Source organism: Linepithema humile, chromosome 1 (genome assembly GCF_040581485.1).
Source record: "Linepithema humile isolate Giens D197 chromosome 1, Lhum_UNIL_v1.0, whole genome shotgun sequence".
Classification (NCBI taxonomy): Eukaryota; Metazoa; Arthropoda; class Insecta; order Hymenoptera; family Formicidae; genus Linepithema; species Linepithema humile.
Genome location: NC_090128.1, coordinates 21532845 through 21558449, shown reverse-complemented (window position 1 = coordinate 21558449; position 25605 = coordinate 21532845). Strand labels below are relative to the sequence as shown.

Below are 25605 nucleotides of genomic sequence, written 5' to 3'. Positions count from 1 at the left end.
AAATATTCCTATAAATCTGATGTTATAAAATATTATTTTTACTCCACGTCTCTTCAATAGTTCAATTTCGCAGTTATAATATTAATCAATTATGATCAATTTCTATTTGACGAAGATTGCATCTTTCATATTTACTTGCACGAAGGGCGATTGTTCAATTAAAATTAATCATCTTCTATCCCGACAAGATACAACAACGATTACTATAATTTCATTCATTTAATTTACGACGAAGTATCTTCACGCTGGCGTCTCTATTAGAAATTGTGCTGTAATTATTCCCTTCGTTTGAACCCCGCGACATGCCACGCGTCTGTCTAGCCGCAAATCAAAAATTCCGAGGCCAGGGGTCAATTGTTCCAAGAAGCGGCCGCGCTTTCAGAAGTTTCCTCACGACTGACGTTTCCGCTGGATCAATAATTGCCGTCACTTCGTATTTGTGCGTTCTGCAGTTTTTGCACGATTGCAGAACATTTGCACCGCTATTTCTAGATATGAATCTAGAAATATATTCCGATAAACGGAAACATTGAGCCATAGTTAAAACGTGATAGAAAATGAAAAAAATCTTTTTGACAACAAATATATAAATAAAAGATTATATATATTATTTGTGTTGTAAATAAAAGAATTCTAGATTATATAATTTTGCGAACTTGAGTTTAAAAAGTGCATACTATTTTAACCCTCAAAAATACGCCGTATGCGTGCTACTGTTGTACGCAACGTACATTAGCTCGAATAATTACAAGAATGATAATTACTATCCTACGTTTTTTACATCTTTTTTCTGCATTGATATGGTTCTTTAGACAGGAATTTCCATGCATTCTCTTCACAGTTAGAATTCTTATCATTCAAACATCATCGCTCAGGAAAACTGTGAATTTCTCGATAGACTTAAGCAGTTTTTCCGTAATAAGAAGCAGTTTTTCCGTAATAAGAAGAAAAGAAGTACATATGAAATGTTATTTCTTATCTTACGATAATCATCAAGCAATACTCGGCAAGGCAATTTTTATTTATTCAGCTCAAGTCGTTAGATGGTTAAGCAAAGTACAGTTATGGACGAAAAATAAAGTCACCGTCGTAAAATGAAATTACGTTATATACTCAATTCATATGAAACTTTATTATAGTTCACCACGATGAATACGGATAAAATTGCTTTTGCATACACTAGGTCTCTGATGCCAAATCAAATGATATTCGCTGGAAACGAGTTGTATACCGTTAAAACTACGTCAGCTAGCGTAATTCACTATGCCCATTCCCGTCAATGAAGAAAAATCTTTTCAGAATCACAAGAACACTTCCTTTCCCCAAATTACCAAAGATCTATGTAATAATATAATCCAACTTACAACCATGATATACCGTTACAGTCGTATCTTTTATTATGTATAATTCTTTATGTATATCCATTCGACGCGAGAAAACAGAACCGATTTAATGTAATAAGTTTATGATAATAAAATAGTCGGTTTTTTAAAGTATCATCAAGTACGCTTGTTGTTTTATTATCATTTTATTGACTCTTATGCGAGAGCAAAATATTCAAGCATTTCTGCAAAATCTTGGAAGGAATTAGAAACATTGCACATGTGTGATCACCGCGTGATCGAAATATCTCGGGATTATCCGGAGAAGAGAGTATTTATTGCACCTGGCACTTGGTCCGGGAAGTCTAAATCGACGCGGATGCCGGACGAGAGGGCAGCCGTATAAGTCGGATTAATCTTCGGCAATTTATGGGGTATTATCCGCCGACCGTCCGGTACGCGAACAGCTATTAAGGTAGATGAATGTACACCGCCAAGGGGAATGAAACGGGAAGAGGACGAGCGAGACGCGTGTGCGTACACACTCCTGCGGTTGCGTGTCGCTCATACCTCATTCAATCACGGATAACGTTAGGACAGGATGTGACGCGGCTCGTACGCACCTGAAAAAATGCGCCAGCGGTGCGTATTAACTCTGAACACGCAAATACGCGCGCCACTGCAAATATTCTGCGGTCAGCTAAATAACATTTGCGAATAAGGGTTCGAATTAGTAAATAAGGGATAATGTATCCTAAAATCGCGCCATGTTCCCATCAAAACGTCATTCGGTAAACCAAATTGGGAAAGAGCGTGTAGAATGGAATGATCATAGAATGCGATAGAAACTACATGATAGTGAAACAATCTCCAGGAAAAGAGGAAATGTCGGAACGTTTTGTTCGCCAATCTTCCACACGATTAAATTTACACACAGAGATACGACACCGCTGCCATTGTCTTGTTACGCCATTGACTTGAAGAGTGCGCGTCTCTTTTTGCATTGCCTTGCGCATTCGAACTAATTTCTGGCGCGTAAATCAGCAACGTAATGCTCACGTAGGTCGCATCATTATGTTTCACTACTATTTAATGAACGTGTCATTTTTAATCTGTGCTATTATAACTGGCTATAAAAAAAGTAGTAACATTCTGAGATGAAAGATAAGAGAACAATTTTAGGATTTTTTACGACCTTACGATACGCATTTTACAATGTTGAGATCTTTTCGTATAACTTGATAACCCGATAACTTGATATAACTTTCAGCTTAATCGTAATAATGACTACTTCTCGATTTACATATTTGAAAATTATTAACTAAAATTTACATAGACGAGACGGTAATAATAGCGCCTTCCGCAATTAGTCGTTCACTGTATTTAAATTACTAAGGAATTCTTGTTAACGATCGCACAATGAGCGCGGGATAAGATTTGTACGATAACTAGAAGTCGTTATTATTACCGTTTTCGTAAGACGGTAAAAATATCGGGAGCGCATTCTCACGCAAACGTCACGAAAAATGAATTCGGGTGATTTACGCGTCGCGCTTCAGCCGCGGGAAAGGCGAGCGCAATCGCAAATTGTGAATATTTTACGTACGTATAGCGCAATTGTCCGTTACACTATTGCTTTACAGTTATGTGAGCGCGTATCGTGTAACCGCGTAGCGTTTATTGTCAATAGAATTCACGATAGCGCGAAAAGCCGCCGCCCTGAAATGCACCGTTCAAGACATCAAAGCGAATACGTGACATTGTAAACGCGAATTGTTTACATGCTGGCGTTGCATGCCACCGCGGGATTTGCGCCATCTGCTACACACACACACACACACACACACACACACACACACACACACACACACACACACACACACACACACGCACACACACACACGTTGCAGAAATAGCGGTGCTGCACCTCGGCAGCGCGCCCGCAAGAATAAAAAAGGAGCGTGGTTTTTTTTTCAGAATTTTATAGAGTCGTTGCGCATAATAAAGTGAGTTCTCCCGTGAAAGGCGGGAAGAACTATATTTTTGCAACTTTTGCAAATTATATAACCGGTCGATGAAAAAACGAGCATAATCGCTTATTTAATGAAGCACAACAGAACTTCCCTATCTTCTACATCTACACGTTTGCACCGTATTACTGCAGGCCGCATACCTCGATCGGCATTTTCCGGCAAACTCATATCTCGGGGGCTCTAAGAACCGCTCGAAAAAGGTGAGAAAAATGCAGAATGGAAAAGAGGCACGCGAGGGAGATATGAACACAAAGTGCGCCATTAAACCGGAACCCTCATATTGAGACGCCGCACCTAAATCAGAAACGCTTCAACAATCAGCCGAGCTCTGAGCGACGCGGCTCATTTGCAGAGGGATCGCATATTTTCCGGCGCGATGCAAGAAGCCGCTGCGGCAAAATCGATATTAGCCGATCGATAGAGCAATCAACGGCGCCGGTCAGCGGCGGCGGCGGCGAAGAGGCGCGAGCGGCACGCGAGAGGAATAAACACATTCGTGTATGCGCTATTAAATGGTACATTGCCTTCGCGTGTTATAGAGTCATCTGGTACACGCCACGACTGTAGTGGTCCACCGCCGCTTTCTCGCGTGCGCATCCTCAGCAGCATCCGCGGACTTTGATAGGCAGACGCGCGCGTCTTCGGCACCCGCGCGAGATTCCGTTTTCAAAGGACCTACTTTCCGTGCGGCACCGCCGCTGAAACGGCGACAGCATGATCGAGATGTTCAACTCATTTACACACACTTCATTGCGTGTATTCCACAAAATCTTTGCATCGTTGATTAATGTTTCACCACTTGTAAAAAATAATTCGAAAACGGAATATTACATACATTTGTATTAAAAAAATTACGTTAAAATATGCGACGCATTAACGTGACATATTTCTCGATAATCCGTTTCATATGTTGGTTTACAAAAAAAAACGCACACGTGTCTAGTTAATCAGCTGCGGATGGCCGGATAAATTCATGTCGTGTGACCTTGTGATGTACCGTTGAATGTGGTCAAGGACCCGAGGAAACTCAAACGCAATTAAGCGCAGTCCGAAAGAGAAAGAGATAGATAGAGAGGAAGAAACAGATAAAGAGAGAGAGAGAGAGAGAGAGAGAAAATCACGAGAAATTAACGTTAGACTCGCTCAACGGCTAAATGTTGCTTTCGGATACAAACGATCATCACGACGATAAGTTTTTATTTAACCGTTCCCGTTGTAACGATTTGTACAATTTATCGCGGCATGCCGTCGAATTAACCGCCGGTAAAACGAACGCGCGTGATCGGGGTTTTAATGATTTCAATCATTACGACGCGCGATTGTGGTGCTATACTGTAATCTTTTCAATTGGAAAGCGTGAATGCGTATGAAGTGGAGAGTGTGCAGATGTTTGGCGCGAGTGCGAAATATAATAACTCATTGATTAACTTGTCCAGGCTCCGCATTTGTTAGCACAAAGAAGAGACAATTACGGTAGTAAAAAGAAGCCACCTTTCTCCGCGGCAATCTTGTAATTTTCGCGCGAGATATATGTGTGCGGGCTGACGACGGTGGCGTGTATGCGAAACTGGCAAGTTTCTTCGTTTTTATTTTCGTGTCGCGGCAATATTTACTCGAGTTTGTAGCTCACCCGCGTCGAAAATTGTATTACCCACGGCGCGCCGACAGTAAATTTATTTTATTCATCCCCGCGATATATCATATCCACCCACGATTGGGGCCCCGCCGCCGGCTCCTTAGGCGATTCGCTGAAAGGTAATCCCGCTGCTTGGAAACGTGTTGGAATCTTGATAAAGCGTATGGTACTCGGTGGAATCTCACCCGTGGCGTAGTCGCTCTTGCGGGTGATTGTTAGGATTCTTTTCGAGATGGGCGATAGTAGTACAACGGCCGCGCGAAACGGCTGGAGGCCTCGGAAGATAAAGTAACTGTAGATCTGTCACTGACATCGTGTGTCCCCAATTTCATATTTTCCAATTCGTCGTTCAACTTTATCGGCGCGCACTTTCAATCCGACATCCGACGATCAAAATCGAAAATTTCATTCCCGTTTTTTTCTTCCCTTATTTCTTGAACTTTACGATATTGTATCCAAACTAATAAAAGCACACCACATGCTCTCAATCGTTTTATAAGATGATACAAAGATTGCACTTGTAAACGTAGCCGATTTCATGCAGGAAGAAATTTAATCCAGAATTGATGTTCAAGCAAGGTCGGGTATACTATCATATTATACTCGAATATCGCGTTTAGTCCTTCCGCTACAAAGGACGCGATGATAGTCAACCGTAAAATTACATCCTTAGTGAACTGAAGAATCGCCTTACAGGTTACGCTACATTACATATAGAACATTGCAGGTTTATAAGAAGTGTGCTGCAATAATGCTTTTAATCCTTCCGCTATTAAAATTAATAATAAGAAGCATATTCTTAATATTTTTCAACTCACTATTTATTTGTAGAAAATAAATCGCAATTAGATCATAAATAGAGAAAAAATATTTCATGTTTTCTTTCCAAGATTGCATTAATCAAACTAAAATCATTGCTATCAAATAAAAATGTTTGTTTATCATTCTTTTACCAATACGAAAAGCTCCTACTTTTTGATCTACTGATAATTTTTTGAAATTTGACTTTTCAATGAGATTATAATTCAGACTAGCAAAGTTAGAGCGCTTCCTTGATCGTCTTGTAAAGGAATATATGTCAAATGCAAAAACGGATCCACACAGTGTGCCAGTTTTTAAAGGTTGAATCTCTCGTTGATCGATTTATCTTACTTTACAAATACGCGCGCAAGCGAAAATCACAAAGTTCCCATGAAGAAACGTAGCGACGACGTCAAAGTGTAGCTTCGGTTTTACGGCTTATATTTACGAGATGCCCATAGCCTATAATTCCTTCTTTCTTTCAGTTATCGTCCGGGCAAGCCCTGTCATTATCCAGCTGTGTACCTCAAACACCATGGTTAGCTAGAATGTTACTGGCGCAACAGTTACGTCGCCCTAATCTTTCGATACTTCAAAACCGATAGTGCGTGACTTTTTGTTTCACACTTCTGGCTGCCATCCTTTGCACAAATGAGGAAAGAGAACTGTATCTCTCGGGTCTTTGTGACTAAATTACAGTTTTAATGCTTTAAACAGTCACTTCTATTACGCTATATATTTTATATGTACTACTACTACAAATATAATAAAGCAAAGAAGAGAAATTTTTTTTAATTTTAGACAAAATAAATGTTAAAAATGTTATACATAAATAATTAGAAGCGCTTTATTTAAAATGTAGGTAATCTGAATATTTGAATGTTTTATGACGACAGAACATATATAAGATGGAATGCATGATTCACGTTATTCTATGTAATAGTGTTTGGTGACATCTACGTGAACCTGCTACTCGACTTGCATGCAAATACGCTTATGTCATTATTACGTGTGCTTGAAGATAAAACATGCGACTATTTCTTGCTCGGTCGTTGATCTTTAGAAAACCGCACGCGTACACTTTGCATACAAATTGCTTTGACTGAAATAAATTAAATACAATATGTTTTTTTAAAACTAGTTTCATATTTCTTTTCGTAATAATATGTCGGTGGATTTTGTGAAATCTCCGACCAATAACCCGGTCAGCAAATATGTGGCTTGAAATAACTGTGCAGTTATATAACGCATATGTCATCGTTTCGACACCGACCGGTTTATTTCGGTCACTCGGCTGCCTACGCTCGAGGCACGATCATCGTCATGCTGACACTTCCCATTCTTTGACGAGAGAAACCTTGGGATCTTGAACTTGACTGGAGCCCACGGCCGCGCCGTTGCAACCTTCCAGATTATTACCGTTAGCCATTGCTGCGTTGACGTAATATACGCAGGCACATTTCTTCCTTATCGTGCCTGCCTACTTGAAACTAATTATGACGTTTAACGTACTTGCGAGCACCGTATAGTTGTTCGTTTAGACGATTCGCTGCGCTTCATAAGGCATCACAAACGTATAGAGTCTTGGGTCATGTATGCACATACCTTATTAGCGTCGACGGTATTTTGTAACGTGACTCTATGCGCAAGCGATTGTAAAGACGATCGGTCATACGTCACATAACATAAGTGATCTTTTATATATTTACGTATATAATAAATGTACATAATTTTTCAATAGCAAGTCTCAATTTATGTACGAGGAGGGAGCGCTGCATTTTTCACGAATTACTTCTATCTGACTTGATATTTTAAGGAATCTGAAATATTGTAAAATCTCGACTCTAAATTACAACTGATATATGCTCGTGCAATAAAATTGCATAAAATTTATATTTAGAAGTAATTGTTACTTTGACTCTTGACAGTATTTTATTCGCACGAGAGAGATATAGGCAATTCGAAAGTAATTGTACATGAGTGACTTATGATACCTTATCTCAAAGATTGTGCTCCGTTAAAGTGCGGCGGATCGTAAACTAGCTACAACTTACGGTTTTATTTTACGAGACATTCCGGCGCGTATTGAAAATGTTATAATGTTTGCGGACCGGCTCGGATTATGGCGATGATTACTTTCCGCCGCCACATTAGCGTGGCGACGATTTTAGTAGCACGGTGCCCGTCCACTTTGTGTTTATCCCGTAACGGTAATTATGACTCGCTTTGATGCAAATAACCGTCGTCGAGAAGTAACGAGCTCTCAACCGCCCCGTAATCGCGATCCTTCCTAAGAATAAAGCTTTCGTACGGCGTAAGATTTAGCGGATATAATTTGTATTGATAATATTGAAATGAGATCATTATTACGCAATATAATTTACGTGATAACAGTGGTTAGTGGATATCGTAATATTGAAGTGCGAAACAATAAGAGATAAAGTAAATTATTAATACGAATGATAATAAACTCTGCGATATTAAAATACGCAATTTAGTTTAGTAGTTTAGCTTTAACAATAAATTAAAGCTTTAACTGTATTTTTATTAACCGTAATAAGTAAACATAGTAAGTAGTATAGTATATAGGATATTTTAAGTGACTGGCAGAAAATTTGTTAAAATGGCAATCCCCTAAGTGTCAGCGTACATAAATCATGGTGCATGACGTGTAAATTATTTTATAAGTAGTCGATTTTAAACGAGGCCTCAGGCAAAACAAAAAATATCGATCAATCATCTGCTCATTTTATGATGTATCATTATAGGTGGCACAAAGTTGTAGTCGATGAGATCGACGCTTAAGAATCCGATAATCGAACCGATCTTACTGGCTTGATGACGATGTTGCGGCCTACTCGAGTTAGAGATGCGCTATAAGTCAATTAATTATTGATCGATTTAATAAAGTTAGCATACTGACAGCAAACAACATAGCAGTCGATGCCACTGACTCGTATTCTACGTGCTGCCGATTTCCGATGTTCACCGACAGTCATTACTGAAGTCGCTCACCGTATTTGATCGTCAGCTTTCCTCGTGCATCTAATCGAAGATGACGGTCAACGAAAGTGGAACCCATTCTAACTTGATTATTGCAATTATATCTCTGCGCGTATTTTAGATACTCATCTAAATCTGCAAATAGCACACTATGATTTGAATTGTTGTTAAATTTTCTAATTTCTGATTATGTACACAATACGGAACTTTATAGCTAATATGACAAGTAATGAATAAATTCTTCGCAAAAAAAAAAAAACAAATTAGCAGATGCAATGCAATTTGTGGATATGTAAAGCACTGAGCCGCAACATCGCGCGTGAGTACTTAATCACGGTTAATTAAATTTTCGTCGTTTATTTTACAACCGGCGCTACGATCTAGAAAGAGACAGAGGAGAGAACACTTAAAATACCGGTTAAGTCAACCGGTCTTAGCGTGAATAAAAGCGGAAATTAACGTGGGCGCGGGGACCCGGAAATTGTACCGCAAAATCGCATTCCTCGGCTCGTAACGACCGGCCTATATCCACCGAGTTTTGGAGGCGCGTATTACAGTTATTTCAGCCCGGAACACAGTCGCGCACGATGCGTTCTAGGCGGTCTCGAGATTTCTCAAATCTCGTAAAATGTTCTGACAGCCGAAGCAGCTGTGCGCCACAACGGTTCCGTGACTTCCTTTACATCATATCTTTCACTTCTTTTTTTCTCGCAATGGACGTAACAACCGTGCAGAATTCGAATTCTCTCGGAGCCTCCTACAAGGAATTTTCCCGCTATTCGGCAATGCCCTCTTTTTAGAAACAATGGCAAAGTTGAAATAAAACGACCTAAGCGAGAAGATTTTGAAAGCCAGGATCAACATGGCTCCGCGAATAAACCTTAACGCTGTATTTTCAAACGTCCAAAAATATCTCGCACCACATCAAATACTGACAGAATGCATACAACTTTCTAATTGTACCCACAGCTGTTTTATAATTCTTGTGATCTTAAAGAATTTTAAATATCTTTGAGTCACCATCACATGCAATTAGTATCGACAACTTGAAAATTAGTATTAGTATTGAAATTTAGCTTCTACAAGATTTTTGTGACATGACGTACATTAACAAGTTAAACGAGTAAATTACTGAAACATTTCGTGATGCGAAGTACATATAATGAACAAATAATGGACTCTCTCTATAGAATTTACACAGGATGAGGAAGACGCATTATCCTGTCGAAGTTAAGACATGAGCTATGCGGAAACGTCGAAAATATCTTGTAGAGTCCTGACATCCCGCGGCTACAGGTCCATTACGGGTCATGTAGCTTGAGTTCAGAGTGTGTTTCAAGTTTCAAAGAACACCGGCGCTTTACAATTTCGTCTAGAGCAAAGGTTGAAATTCACTGTCATTATCTTAATGGCGCGAGAAAACATCTTTAAGCCCGGTAATTAGATAAGCGTTAAATTGCCCGAAGACAAAAATCATGCTGGTTTGCAATATAATAGAAATTTATTTGCTCATAATAATGAAAAATTATAATACGGCTCGTGAGTCGCTGACCGTAACAATAAGAATAGTAATTTATACTCAATTTTGTAACGTGATTATATATTGAATATTTTTACAAACTTTTTATTTGAGATTTAAATGTAATTAAAATACAAAATTTGTTGTACATCAACGTTTTGTGTCTCCCAAATTCCAAGGAAATTCTGCCTTTTTCGCGACACTTACGTCATTTAATTCTTTCCCATAAAGAAGTATTTTAATTCTTGCTCCGTGACATGTAGCGGACGCAAGTATTCTACTTCTTTGTTTCCGTGTTTCTACTTCGTTTTATCTTTTGCGGTGCTAAGATGGCAACAGACATACTAATAAACACTCACATTCCAACCTACATAACACCGCGCGTGGGTACAAAGCGTTATACAGATGTTTGATGTATTCACGAAGAGGAGAAAGAATATATGTCGAAAAATTAACTGCTAACGACTGACAACGCTGAAGAAATACGGCGTTGTAACAGTAAAAGTCTATTCACCAGTAATTATTACATGTAAGTGACGGCAACTTTTCAAAGAATATAAAATATTTGAAGATGCTAATTGGAAAAAAAATGCTTCATGTGAACTGCATAAATACAAACCGTAAGAAATTCAAACATATAATCAGCAAAATGCAAACTGTGCAAAAATATATAATTATAAATTATGCAAAAATAGAAATTATCCATTACATATAACTGACACATTATAATTCTCTCAACTACGTCATATTTACAAAGTATACCTCATTTATTATTTAATCATGAATTTTATGGTTAGTATAAGCTGACACTATCGAAAATTTGAAGCGCAAAGAACTCTCTGTTCTTGGCTGCAATAAAACCAAATAATTTCATATCAACGCAGAGGTAAAAGTATCGGTGTTAATACATATGTTAATTATATCTGTGATAAATGACTCGAATCATAAAAATGTAGCGCAAGTGAGTGAAATTGAACAATTAAATCATGTGCGATTATACTCAACAATTAAAAAATTATAGTACGATAAAACGGAGAAAAGAAAAATGCGATACTACTTGCTTTCACATTATTGGGCGCATTCAGCCAACACAACAATTGTGTGGCGCTCACTAAACGCTCATTACCACTCGAGTATTCTACGAGATCTTTCATATATCTAATGGTATACTCCAATCATAGATAATAATTACTGATTGCTTAACTGTCGTGTCGGCTGAATGCGCCCATTGTTATATGTATTGATTTGTATCAAATATCTTGAAGTAATAAAAAATTCATCAAAATATAACACTATTTTGTATGTGTTCCAATAAACGCGTGCAATTCTTTTCAAAAAGGTAACAGTTTAATAGATACGTCAATAGTTATACATAATTAAATTAGCCAATTACACAATTAAAGAACAAAAAAAGAATAAAAGTTAACCATGTGTTTCTCCTACGATTTTTATTCATTACTTTATGACTTTATAAAAAGAACATATCAAAAACAAATCAAATTATAAAAATTTACTTCGAGATTCTTATCAAGAAAGACAGCGTGTGCGAATTAATAAGATAGAATAAAAATTACAGATGTCTAACAATAAGCATATTCGTGGACAAAACCAATAAGATTCATGTAAATGGATACTTATACATCAATATCAAAGTCGAGAACTGTTTGTGTATCTAGTAAACCAATTGCTTCTCATTGTCACGGTGTCGTTCAGAAAACATAGACGTTAAGAAGTTTTGTACTGGTAAGATGAACAAACTGATATTGTAATGTTAATTATTTTTATATTCAATCGGTTAAATAAAGTTTTGGTATTAACGTTCAGAATTTATCACATCTGTGTATATTTTAATGTTATTTGAAAAATTTATATTGCAAATTATTACCAACGGAGCAAAATATTCTATCGAAATTCTTTAGAATCTTACTCTTCTTTCAGTTCTTGTCGACATCAACAATTATGTTGTAATTAATTTGTAATATTTTCATTATTGATTTTAAATAATCAAGAAAACATTGTAAAAGTCATAACATTCGAATACATAAAAAAATTGTAACTATGATTTTCTTTATTTTTAGTAGAAAAAGACGATATATAGGATCTCACAATGCGTGATATAAAGCAAATATTATGGACTATCATTTTTATGCTTTTAATTTCTGGTAATGACATGATTGTGTGTGTTATATGTGTATTTACATCATACATAAACAGTTATCCATTCATTATTTTCTTTTTGTCACATATTTTTAATGCAAAACATAATATCTGCATCTTTGTTGAATTATTTTCTGTGTTTTCATTCAAAACATACATTAATTATTTATATTTCTTTTTACCTGTATCTCTAAATGATTCACTAATACTAACTTTAAACATTAATAGAAACATTAATAGAATAGAATACTGACTTTATATATTAATAGACTCAATTGGGAAAAAATCTAATAAAAATACATTTTAATAATTTAGTAGCTTATTTTGTTAAAACAATAATGTGATTTTTTCTATCAAGCCAAAAAAATTCTTCCTAATAGTAAAATTTTATCACTTCCAATATTAATTCAGAAAAAATTTGTATTATTAACAAACTTCATCTATTAGTTATAAATAGAAATGATTATTAATTCAATTTATTTTTTCAGGTATTATAATGCAACATACATCAAATAGTACAAAAAATGCAACATACGATGGAAGAACTCAGAATATTACATCAAGTAATTTTCTTTATGTCATATTTTGAATCTGAAACATAATACCTAGATTTCCGTTGAACTATTTTCTGCATTATAAAACATCAACTTAATCAGTATAATCAATAGAATACATTCATCATTCAAAACATCAATCTAATCAATCAGTTATTTACTTTTATTTCTTTCTAAATGAATCACTAATACTGACTTTAAACATTAATAGACTTAATAAAAAAAAAACTCATTAAAAATGCATTTTAACAATTTAGCAGCTTAATTTGTTAAAATAATAATGTGACTTTTTATATCTAGCAAAAAAAGTTCTCCCTAATAGTAAAATTTTATCACTTTCAACGTTAACTTACAATCAGAAAAAATTTGCATTATTAACAAACTTAACCTATTAGTTGTAAATTTAATTGATTATTAACTAAACTTATTTTTTCAGGTATTATAATGCAACATACGTTAAATGGTACAGAAAACAAAACATACTATGAAAATATTCAGAATGATATAAAGAGAATTAACACCAGGAAAACATCACCAATAATCAGTATAATACCATTCCTTATATTTACTTCCATCATAATTTTATATATAATTATATCTTTGCGTAAGTCAGTAAGTATGTAAGTAAATAAGTTTTTCTTTATATATATATATATATATATATATATATAAATATAAAGGTAATATAGGTTTGTAAGATACATAATGAGATAATTTCTACAATTTGTTTTTATAACAATAATAAGCATTATTTAGTTTTATAGTATAATAAAATTAATTAGCAGCAGAATTATACAATAAGAAGTTAATATTATTTCAAAATTCAAATTTTTGTTAAAAAAAATTTCAAAGTTTTAATTTTTTAATTTATATAATTACTGTGAAAATAAATAATACTTGTAAAATTGGTTGTGTGTATATATATATATTTCAAAATTCAAATTTTTGTTAAAAAAGATTTCAGTTTCAGTAGTGTATACACACACACACACACACACACACACACACAACCAATTTTACAAGTATTATTTATTTTCATAGCAATTATATAAATTAAAAAATTGAAACTTTAAAATCTTTTTTAACAAAAATTTGAATTTTGAAATAATATTAACTTATTGTATAATTCTACTGCTAATTAATTTTATTATACTATAAAACTAAATAATGCTTATTATTGTTATAAAAACAAATTGTAGAAATTATCTCATTATATTCACAAACCTATATTACCTTTTAAAAGTGCACGAATTAGTATTAAACCGCGAATGCCTGTTGGCTTTCTCCCTTGATAGCAAAGCTAACAGTTCCTTTCTGCTTTCTACTAATTATTTAAACCCTTGTCATACCACAATATTTTCGAATTAACAGACTATGCACATATGTAAATGTATGTAAGTGATTTATTACGTTTTATTGAAATGAGAATAACTTGCAATAATTATAAACATAGAATTTATTGCTTCAGAATGAAGATGCAGCCCTGCTTCTTCCAATCAGGCACGAAAACAGGCAGCTTCCCGACATCGTATGTGAAACGCGCAATGTAAGTAAAATATGTGATAAAACATACATAATGGAATACGTAGAGTAATCCAATAACAATTTCGATATTTTTCAATCTATTGTATAATAAAAAAAAACTATTATATAATACAATCCATTTCATTGTTCAATTGAGTCATTTTCAAGATTTAGAAATCATATTCGGGATGGCGCTAAAATCTGGGACACTTAATTGCATTTTATCGTTTATAGCTCCACGTGAAATACCCCGTTGCCGCTCATATGCTGTTAACTGTGTGCTATGCATAAAACGCATCGGTGTCTAAAAAAAGAGTATCGAATTAGTCTTTCATTCAAGCTATTTCATGCAAATCGTTATTATAAGCAATTTTCATGATCTTTATAACATAAGAGAATATTATAAAAACAATAGTCAGTATCTAACAACAGTATCTAGAAAACGGCTTACAATTGTCGCAAACATAAAAATATCAGCTGTTTATCAAAACGGCGAAATATAATAAAAAACCAACTGCTCCCGTACAAAATAATCTTGATCGCGGCGCGGTAACGACGTGTACGAAATTTATGATTATCTGTTTCTGGAATATACTCCCATGTTAAAAAGACCACTAAAATTATTTATGACTTAAATGAAGAGCTAATTCAAAGCCTTTCTTCAGACCTCGATGTATTTTAATGCGTAGCACGCGGCGAGTAAGCACCAACATGGTATTTCGCGTAGAGCGTAGAGCAATAAACGACAAAGTACGATTAATTGTAGCAGATTTGAGCAAAAACTGTCAGTTTTACTCCTCTTTTTTTTTTTAATAAAGTGCTATTGTTAATATGTATTTTCTAACGGCGTAAAAACCAAATTTAAAAATTTATAATACAAAATCGTTTAAGATTATCAAAAATAATTAAAACATACATATCTTATAATGAAAACCAACATGAAACAATGACAATTCTCATAAAATCCAGACTTATTTGTAAAGACACTTATGTTGTCTATTAAAACCAATCTGTAAAAATACGTCTATTATACATATAAAAAGTTTGCATAAAATTACTACATTTTTAAAGAAATTATTTTCGAACTTTCATAGTGTCCAAAATAATGAAAATGCTAATAATTATTGACTTATCGTCTATTTTGTAGAACAAGTTGATCAAAAAGAAAATAAGCACATTATTATAATACATACATATGCACATAAAAACTTGATTATAACATCAAAGCGTCATCTAAATTTCTAAACAAAAAAATATTGTAAAAAGATATTTCAAAAATTACGATTGATTTACTTTTCACAGGTTAAGAATGAGGTAATCGAAGAAGATGATAAATAATATGATAACTTTTTATTACTGTCATTTTAAAGTGCATAATAATTTTATTTATTTGTGACATTCTTAAAATACATGGAAAGCTATATTCAATTTGACTGAGAATTTATATCAATCTAGACAGTGCATTTGTTGTAATATAATTTGCACCAAATTATGTGTAAAACAATATATTTTGACAAGTTTCCATCATGATGCACATGAGAAACAGCATGAATCTAACATTGATTACTGAATGTCGTCAGTATGACATCAGGATAAAAATTTTTATATCTCTTTCTATTATTATTATTATTAAATATTAGATTATTTGTTCTGTGTAATAATTTTAGCTGCTAATATGCCTACAACTTTCGTAAATTCGGAGAAATATAAAGTTAAAATTTACATTTTTTAATATATCGAAATTTTAATTTATATTTTAATTTTATTTTAATTGTAATTTTAATGATCAAAATTTATTAATTTACTTTATTTATTTAAATTCTGATTATTATCACACGTATTGCAGAATAACTAACATATTAAACATTTTTTAAATTGAAACAGTTTTAACATGACAAAATGTTAATTTTATCATTATTTTCTCATTGCTAAAATTTGCGAAATATTGTACCTAGTAATTAATAATACTCTAATTGTAGAAAAAATTCCTTTAGTAATGAATAGAAAATGTCGAGTAACTTCCTGATAATCTAAATTTTAAATAATTTGTAACTAATTTCAAAACTTATTCTCATTAAAAACAATGATAACTCTAATTTACAAAATAAATACATAAATGTTACTACATTTTTATTTGACAATATATGGTATTTTAATTTTTATAACTATATTTTATAAAAATGTGAATATATTCATAATTTCTACACAAAAATTTGAAACAATTCAAAAAGTCTTATAATTAGATTAAAACAAAATTAATGCATATATATAACTATTAAAATTGTAAGTAACATCTATGTAAATAATAAAAAGCAATTAGTAATAAATATTTTTATTAAGTAAATAAACTCAAATATTCTGATACAAATAAATCTATAATTTTATTTTGTATTAAATAGATTCATTAAATTAGAATTTGAAATTTGCTTCAATAAAAAATATTTATTATTAAAACCTATTTTTTATAAAAATTTGCAGCTATTATAAAAAATAGTGAGATTAAAAAATTGGAGTAATTATTGTGCAAAAAATTTCAAATAAGACTTTAAAAAAATAAAAATTTATAAATATATAAAAAAGTGTAATGCATAAAAAAATAGAACTATGTATGACATATAATAATACATACATATATGTATTATTATAAGTATATATTTAACCATTTAGATTTTAATGTCAGCAGCCATTCATGTATTACGTATTTTTTATTGCTTATATTTGTATTGTCGCTTGTTATTTTAGTAACTTTTATATGAGTGTGAGGCTTACTGTATAATAAAAGTTTCTATTAAAGTTATATACATTGACATTTTTGGTTAAAAACCTCATGAACACATCGATGCAATTTATTTCGATCTCTTTTCACAATTAAATTCATAAATATGAAGTAAAAACTATAACTATGGTATTTGATACATTCAATAAAAGAACAGTCTACAGAAAAGTTTTATTGTATGTATTAGCATTAGTAAACGTACAAATGACTCTGACAATTTTAGTTGCCAATAATTTTAAGTTCATAATAAAAAAAGGAAAAATTCACAATATCCCGTGATATTATTTTGTAGTTCAATTAGAATATTAATCTCTTTTAAGACTAATTCGTTTTTTCTTACACAATTTCATAAATCTGTTTTAATTCTCTTATTGGTTATATCACATTGTTCATACAATATAATACTTTCCTAAACAAAAATCATATAAAACTTCCATCATTACAAATTAAACTTTTATAAAATTTTATAAAATAGTCAAAGCACAAATAAATTAATAAAGTAATATAAGTTTCAAAAATTTTTTACTAATCCAATGATAACCAAAAACTAAAATTTTTAAAATAATCCACTAATTATTATTATTGGATAAAAAAATTTTTACTATGTAACATTTTAAATTTGTTTTAATAATCTTTTTTTTGCGTAGATCAATTCAACTATCAGTATGAAGACATCGATAGCAAACACAGTTATATCCTAAATCTAATTACGGATAAACAAAAACATTTTTACATATTATATTTTATACCCTTTATTTAAAAAATTTGCAAATTGAACCTCATAACTGAAAGAAACTGATTCGTAAAAACTTATGTCAAAAATTTTCTCAAGAAAGACATATGCGAATTAAGCATATGACACGATGACAATCAAGAACGTTTAAGTATAAACATATTTGTAACCAAAGCCAATAAAATTGACGTGAATAGACAAATCAAAGTCAAAAGTTAAATGTATGTACGTAAGTCGATTGCTTCTCATTGTCACGGTGTCATTCAGAAAGTACAGACGTTCGAAAGTTTGGAATTGGTAAGATGAATAAAAAGTAATATCAAAATGCTAATACCTATTATATTAAATTGATAAAGTAAGGTTTTGCTATTAATTTATGTGAAAAGTTTTTAATATTTCAATATTTTAATGTTAATTGATAAATTTATATTACAATCATTACCAACATATACATGACAATATATACTATCGAATCACTTTAGAATCTGATTCTTTTCTTTCGGTCCTCTCCTGTCAACCTCAACACATTTTTACGACAACCATCACATATCATTTCAAATGAAGTAATGTTAAAAAATATCATGTCACTTTGTGTATAAGAATAAAATTTGACAAACGTATATTATTAAGATTAGTACTGGAGCCAGTTATCCTTTGCTAGGTAAATGTACTTTTATTTTGTGCACGATATTAATCATGGATCATATACATATGTAACGAATATGAAACTATTTCACAGTTATCCTATTATTAAATAATTAAATTTAGCGTGTAAAACTTAACGTGAAAAATATTACTAATACAGATTACTAATTGAAATATTCAACATCTGTTAGTGTCCACATAATTTTTTCAAGAAATATATATATAATGCTATATTTTTCCTTTTGCATGCAATTCGACGCTATATTGATTTCTTTCTTGCGATGCAACAAAAATTAATCTCTTCCATTATTTTGCATAAATTTAACATACCTACATCATTGATTTCAAACAACCAAGAAAACATTGCAATAATGATAACCTTAAATATAAATTTAAAAAATAAAGAAAATTGTAACCTAAATTTTTATTTTTTAGAAGGAAAAAACCATAGAAAATCTCACAATGAATGTTATAAGGCAAATATTACGAACCATCATCTGTATGCTTTTAATTTCTGGTAATGAGATGATTGTGTGTGTTGTATGTGTGTTTACATTATATATATAAGCAAATCATCCGTTGACTATTTGTTTCATGTCACATATTATGAATGTGAAAAATAACATCTTTGTTCAATTATTTTCTGTGTTTCAATTAAAAACGTTGTTAATTACTTATATCTCTTTTTGAATAATTCACTAATAACTTTAAACAATAATAGACATAGTTAAAAAAAACTTAATAAAAATACATTTTAATAATTTAGCAGCTTATTTTGTTAAAACAATAATGTGATTTTTTCTATCAAGCATAAAAAATTCTCTCTAACAATCAAATTGTACCACTTCCAATATTAATTCAGAATAAATTTGTGTTATTAACAAACTTCCTCTGATAGTTATAAATATAATTGATTACTTAATTCAATTTAATTTTTCAGGTACTGTAATGCATAAAATGTCAAACAAGAAAAAAAATAAAACATACAAAAAAAAAGTTCAAAATACATCTATTATTCGAACTACTACAAGCACCAAAACCTCAAAAAAATTATCAGAAAGAGGAATCTCCCTTCAAATACTTAGTGTTCCACTCTTTTTAATACTTTTATATGCTATTCATACTTGTTATAGGTAAGTTCGCTTTTTCTATATATATAATTTTAGAAGTATCATTTACTTCCATAACAGTTATATAAACAAGTCACAAAAAATTTGAAATTTCATCAAAAAAAGAAAAAAAATTAAATTTTGGCAAAATAATATTAACATCTTATTGTGTAATGTTGATGGTAATTAATTTTATTACATTAAAAAATTAAATAATACTTGTCATTGTTATAAAAACAAATAATTTTATAAATAAAAATACAACATGATAATCTTACAATTAGTAAAATTTGTAGAAATTATCTCATTATATTCACAAACTTATATTAACTTGTTTAAAATGCACGAATTAATATTAAATTGCAAATGTCTATTGACATTTTCTCTAGATAGCAAAGTTAACAGATAGTCCTTTCTTGTGCTAATTTTTTAAACCATTACCACATCACATCTTCGATTTAACAGATTATACACATATGTAAATGCATATAAATAATTTATTAAGCTTCATTAGAATGATAATAATTTGTAATAATTATAAATGTAGATATTGTCGTGGTATGAGATTTCGAGAGGCAGCCATGCTTCATCTGATAACTAAAAACAGGCAGCAAGCAAACGAATACCAGCAGCAAGAAAATCAGCAGGACGAAAACCAGCAGGACGAAAACCAGCAGGACGAAAATCAGCAGGACGAAAACCAGCAGAACGAAAACCAGCAGCACGAATTCCTGCCTGACCACTTTGCAATGTTACCACCAGGCAATGTAAGTAAAATATGGAGTCAAATATACGTAATGGAATACATAGAGTAATCCAATAACTATTAACATTCTTGATATTTTTCAATCTATTGTATTATAAAAAATAAACTATTATATAATACAATTAATTTCATTGTTCAATAATCTGTATGTGCTTTCTAGCAGCGATAAGACCAAATATAAAAATTTCATACAAAATCATTTAAAGTTACTCAAAAATAATTGAAACAAATATATTTTATATTAAAAATCAACATAAAGTAGTGGCAATTTTTGTAAAATCCAGATTTATTTCAAAAGGCACTTATGTTGTCTATTAGAAATAATCTATAAAAATACATCTCTTACATATAAAAAGTTTGCATGCAGTTATACATAAAAAAATTGAATTAGTTTATGAAAGAAAAACAACTAAAATTAATATTAATAAATAAGTCAATTGTTTGCAATGTTTGAAAAACAAAACAACTTGATACGGTACTTTTCTATTTTAAACGCCAACAATGTTCTCTCCGAAATAATTACACGGACTTAAAAATCGATTACGTTAAACGTTAAGTGATAAGTTTTTGTCGTCCACATTACATTTCTTAAAAAAATTATTTTCTAACTTTTATAGTGTCCTAGATAGTGCCCTTATTGAAGATGTTAATAATTATTGACTTATCGTATATTTTACAGAACAAGTTAATCATAAAATAAATAAGCACACTATTTTAGTACATACATGTGCGCATAAAGAATTTATTATATCATCAAGACATCATCTAAATTTGTAAACAATAATATATTGTTTTCAAAAATTATGATTTATTTACTCTTACAGATTGAAAATTATGATGACATCTTTAACAACGCAGCCATAGATGGGTAAATATGTCATCATGGATAATTCTGTGACTTTCTATTATTGCTACTTTAGAATAAAATAATTTTATTTATATGTGACACTCCTAAAATGAATGGAAAGTTATATTCAATTTGACTGGAAACTTACATCGACAGTGCATTTGTTGTAATATATTTTATCCCGAATTATGTGTAAAACAATATATTTTGACAAATTTGCATCGTGATGCACATGAAAAACAGCACGAATCTAACAATGATTACTGAATGTCGTCAGTATGACATCAGGATAAAAGTTTTTATACCTCTCTCTATTATTATTATTATTAAATATTAGATAACTTGTTCTGTGTGACAACTTTAGTTGCTAATATGGCTACAGCTTTCGTAGATTCGGAGAAATGTAAAGTTAAAATTTACATTTTTTATTAATATATTGAAATTTTAATAATTAAAATTTATTAACTTATTTTATTTATTAAAATTCCGATTATTATCATACATATTGCAGAATGACTAACTTATAAAACTTTTTTTAATTTGAAACAGTTTTAAGAGGGCAAAATGTTAATTTTAACATTATTTTCTCATTGCTAAAGTTTGCCAAATATTGTACCTAGTAATTAATAATACTCTAAATGTAAAAAAAAATTTCTTTAGTATTGAATAGAAAATGTCGAGTAACTTCCTAATAATCTAATTTTTAAATAATTTGTAACTAATTTCAAAATTTATTCTCATTAAAAACAACGTTCATTCCAATATACAAAATAAAAACATAAATGTTACCACATTTTTATTTGACAATATATAGTATTTTAATTTTTATAACTATATTTTATAAAAATGTGAATATATGCACAATTACTACGCAAAAATTTGAAACAATTTGAAAAATCTTATAATTAAATTAAAACGAGATTAACGCATACATATAACTATTAAAATTGTAAATGACATCTAAGTAAATAAAAAAAAGCAACTAATAATAAATATTTTTATTAAGTAAATAAACTCAAATACTTCTGATACAAATAAATCTATAATTTTATCTTGTACTAAACAGATTTATTTAATTAGAATTTAGAATTTGCTTCAATAAAAATTATTTATTATTAAAACCTAATTTTTATAAAAATTTAGTGCAGCTATTATAAAAAATAATGCAATTAAAAAATTGGAGTAATTATTGTGCAAAAAATTTCAAATAAGACTTTGAAAAAATAAAAATTTATAAATATATAAAAAAGTGTAATACATAAAGAAATAGAACTATGTATGACATATAATAATACATACATGTATTTATTATTATACATACATGTATGTATTAATATAAGTATATATTAAGATATTTAAATTTTAATGTCAGCAGCTACTCATGTATTTGTATTTTTTAGTGCTTATATTTGTATTGTCGCTTATTTCAGTAACTTTTATATGAGTGTGACGCTTACTGTATAATAAAACTTTCTATTAAAATTTAAATGCATTGACTTTTTTGTTTAAAAACCTCGTGAACACATCGATGCACTTTATTTCAATCTCTTTTCACAATTAAATTCATAAATATAAAATAAAAGCTAAAACTATAGTATTTGATACATTCAATAAAAAAACATTGTACAAAAAAGTTTTATTCTATGTATTAGCATTAGTAAAAGTACAAATGACTTGGACAATTTTAGTTGTCAATAATTTTAAGTTCATAATAAAAAAGGGAAGAATTCACAATCTGCCGTGATATTATTTTATAGTTCAATTAGGATTTTAATCTCTTTTAAGACTAATTCGTTTTTTCTTATACAATTTCATATATCTGTTTTATATTCTCTTATTGATTTTATCGCATTGTTCACACAATATAATACTTTCCTAAACAAAAATCATATAAAACTTCTAACATTATTAATTAAACTTTTATAAAATTCTATAAAATAGTCAAAGCACAAATAAATTAATAAAGTAATATAAATCTCAAAAATTTTTTACTAATCCAATGATAACAAAAAACTAAATTTTTTAAAATAATCCACCAATTATTATTATTATTAAATAAAAAATTTTTACTATGTAAAATTTTAAATTTGTTTTAATAGTCTTTTTTTGCGTAGATCAGTTCAACTCAGTATAAAGACATCGATAACAAACACAGTTATATCCTAAATCTAATTACAGATAAACAAAAACGTTTTACATATTACATTTTATAACCTTTATTAAAAAAAATTTGCAAACTGAATCTGATAGCTGAAAGAAACTGATTTGTAAAAACTTATTTCGAAATTTTTCTCAAGAAAAACATATGCGAGTTAAGCATATGATACGATGAGAATCAGGAACGTTTAAGTATAAATATTTGTGACCAAACCCAATAACATGAATAGACAAATCAAAGTCAAAAGTTAAATGTATGTACGTAAGTCGATTGCTTCTCATTGTCACGGTGTCATTCAGAAAGTACAGACGTTCGAAAGTTTGGAATTGGTAAGATGAACGAAAAATAATCAAAAATAAAAGTATCAAAATGCTAATACCTATTATATTAAATTGATTAAGTAAGATTTTGCTATTAATTTATGTAAAGAGTTTTTAATATTTTAATATTTCAATGTTAATTGATAAATTTATATTACAATCATTGCCAACATAACAACATATACTATCGAATCACTTTAGAATCTTGTTCCTTTCTTTCGGTCCAATCTCGTCGACATCAGCACATTTTTACGACAACTATCACATATCATTTCAAATTAACTGATGTTAAGAAATATTATATAACTTTGTGTATAAGAATAAAATTTGACAAACGTATATTATTAATAAGATTAATACTGGAGCCAGTTATCCTTTGCTAAGTAAATGTACTTTTATTTTATGCACAATATTAATTATGGATTATATATGTAACGAATATAAATGAAACTATTTCACATTTACCCTATTATTAAATAATTAAATTTAGCGTGTAAACGTTAACGTGAAAAATATTATTAATACAGATTATTAATTGAAACATTTAACATCTGTTAGTGGCCACATGATTTTCTCAAGAAATATATATAATACTTTATTTTTCCTTTTGCATGATATTCGTCGCTATATTGATTTCTTTCTTGCGATGCAACAAAAATTAATCTCTTCTATTATTTTGCATATTAAATTTAATCTACATCATTGATTTCAAACAATCAAGAAAGCATTGCAATAATAATAACCTGAAGTATAAAAAAAAAAAATTTTTTTTTAATTGTAACCTGAATTTTTATTTTTTAGAAAGAAAAAACCATAGAAAATCTCACAATGAATGTTATACAACAATTAGTATGGACTATCATCTGTATGCTTTTAATTTCTGGTAATGAGATGATTGTGTGTGTTGTATGTGTGTTTATATTATATATATAAGCAAATCATCCGTTGACTATTTGTTTCATGTCACATATTATGAATGTGAAAAATAACATCTTTGTTCAATTATTTTCTGAAATTTCCATTAAAAACGTTGTTAATTACTTAAATCTCTTTTTGAATAATTCACTAATAGTTTTAAACATTAATAGACTTAGTTGGAAAAAACTTAAAAAAAATTCATTTCAACAATTTAGCAGCTTATTTAGTTAAAACAATAATGTGATTTTTTTATATCAAGCATAAAAAGTTCTCTCTAATAATCAAATTCTACCACTTCCAATATTAATTCAGAATAAATTTATGTTATAAACAAATTTCCTCTGATAGTTATAAATATAATTAATTACATAATTTAATTTATTTTTTCAGGTACTGTAATGCATAATACGTCAAACAATACAAAAAATGAAACATACAATGAAAATGTTCAAAATATATCTACTATTCAAAATACTACAAGCACCGAAACTTCGAAAAAATTCTCAAACGTAGAAATCGTCCTTATAATATGTGGTCCACTCGTTTTAATACCTTTATATGCTATTTCTATTTGTATTAAGTAAGTTTGCTTTTTCTATACATATAATTTTAGAAGTATTATTTACTTCCATGACAATTACATAAACAAATCACAAATAATTTGAAATTTCATCAATAAAAAAAAAAAAGGTTAAATTTTGGCAAAATAATATTAACATCTTATTATGTAATTTTGATGGTATATAATTTTATTGCATTAAAAAATTAAATAATACTTATCATT

The 25605-nt window shown here is 30.2% G+C and overlaps 2 protein-coding genes across 23 annotated transcripts in view; both read left to right on the top strand.

The window, feature by feature from the left end:
- The first annotated feature begins 11896 nt into the window (after nucleotides 1-11896).
- Nucleotides 11897-22850, top strand: LOC105670204 (uncharacterized). Of its 6 annotated transcripts, none has more exons than XM_012363598.2 (10): nucleotides 11940-12057; nucleotides 12393-12476; nucleotides 12960-13034; nucleotides 13462-13629; nucleotides 14494-14571; nucleotides 17973-18355; nucleotides 19139-19220; nucleotides 19644-19836; nucleotides 20360-20579; nucleotides 21403-22850. In XM_012363598.2, exons 6-10 carry the CDS (start codon nucleotides 18278-18280, stop codon nucleotides 21448-21450), a joined length of 621 nt encoding a protein of 206 aa, XP_012219021.1. In that variant the 5' UTR covers nucleotides 11940-12057; nucleotides 12393-12476; nucleotides 12960-13034; nucleotides 13462-13629; nucleotides 14494-14571; nucleotides 17973-18277; the 3' UTR covers nucleotides 21451-22850. The 6 variants fall into 6 exon arrangements, with proteins under 6 accessions (XP_067212108.1, XP_067212100.1, XP_012219021.1 ...); XM_012363596.2 differs by having other exon boundaries at nucleotides 13462-13637; XM_012363597.2 differs by having other exon boundaries at nucleotides 13462-13645.
- A 958-nt stretch (nucleotides 22851-23808) lies between these two features.
- The window catches only part of LOC105670205 (uncharacterized), a 35032-nt gene continuing 33235 nt past the window's right edge, over nucleotides 23809-25605 (top strand). For 10 of the 17 annotated variants that reach the window (XR_010890451.1, XR_010890479.1, XR_010890464.1 and 7 more), the window contains exons 1-3: nucleotides 23831-23912; nucleotides 24705-24786; nucleotides 25212-25401. Coding sequence is in view for 1 of the 17 variants with exons in the window: in XM_067356012.1 (XP_067212113.1) it covers nucleotides 23835-23912; nucleotides 24705-24786; nucleotides 25212-25401 (350 nt within the window). In the remaining 16 variants the exon portion in view is untranslated. Of the gene's footprint in view, nucleotides 23913-24704; nucleotides 24787-25211; nucleotides 25402-25605 lie in introns of all 17 variants that reach the window. The other 7 variants (XR_010890448.1, XR_010890444.1, XR_010890447.1 and 4 more) reach the window with 2 other exon arrangements.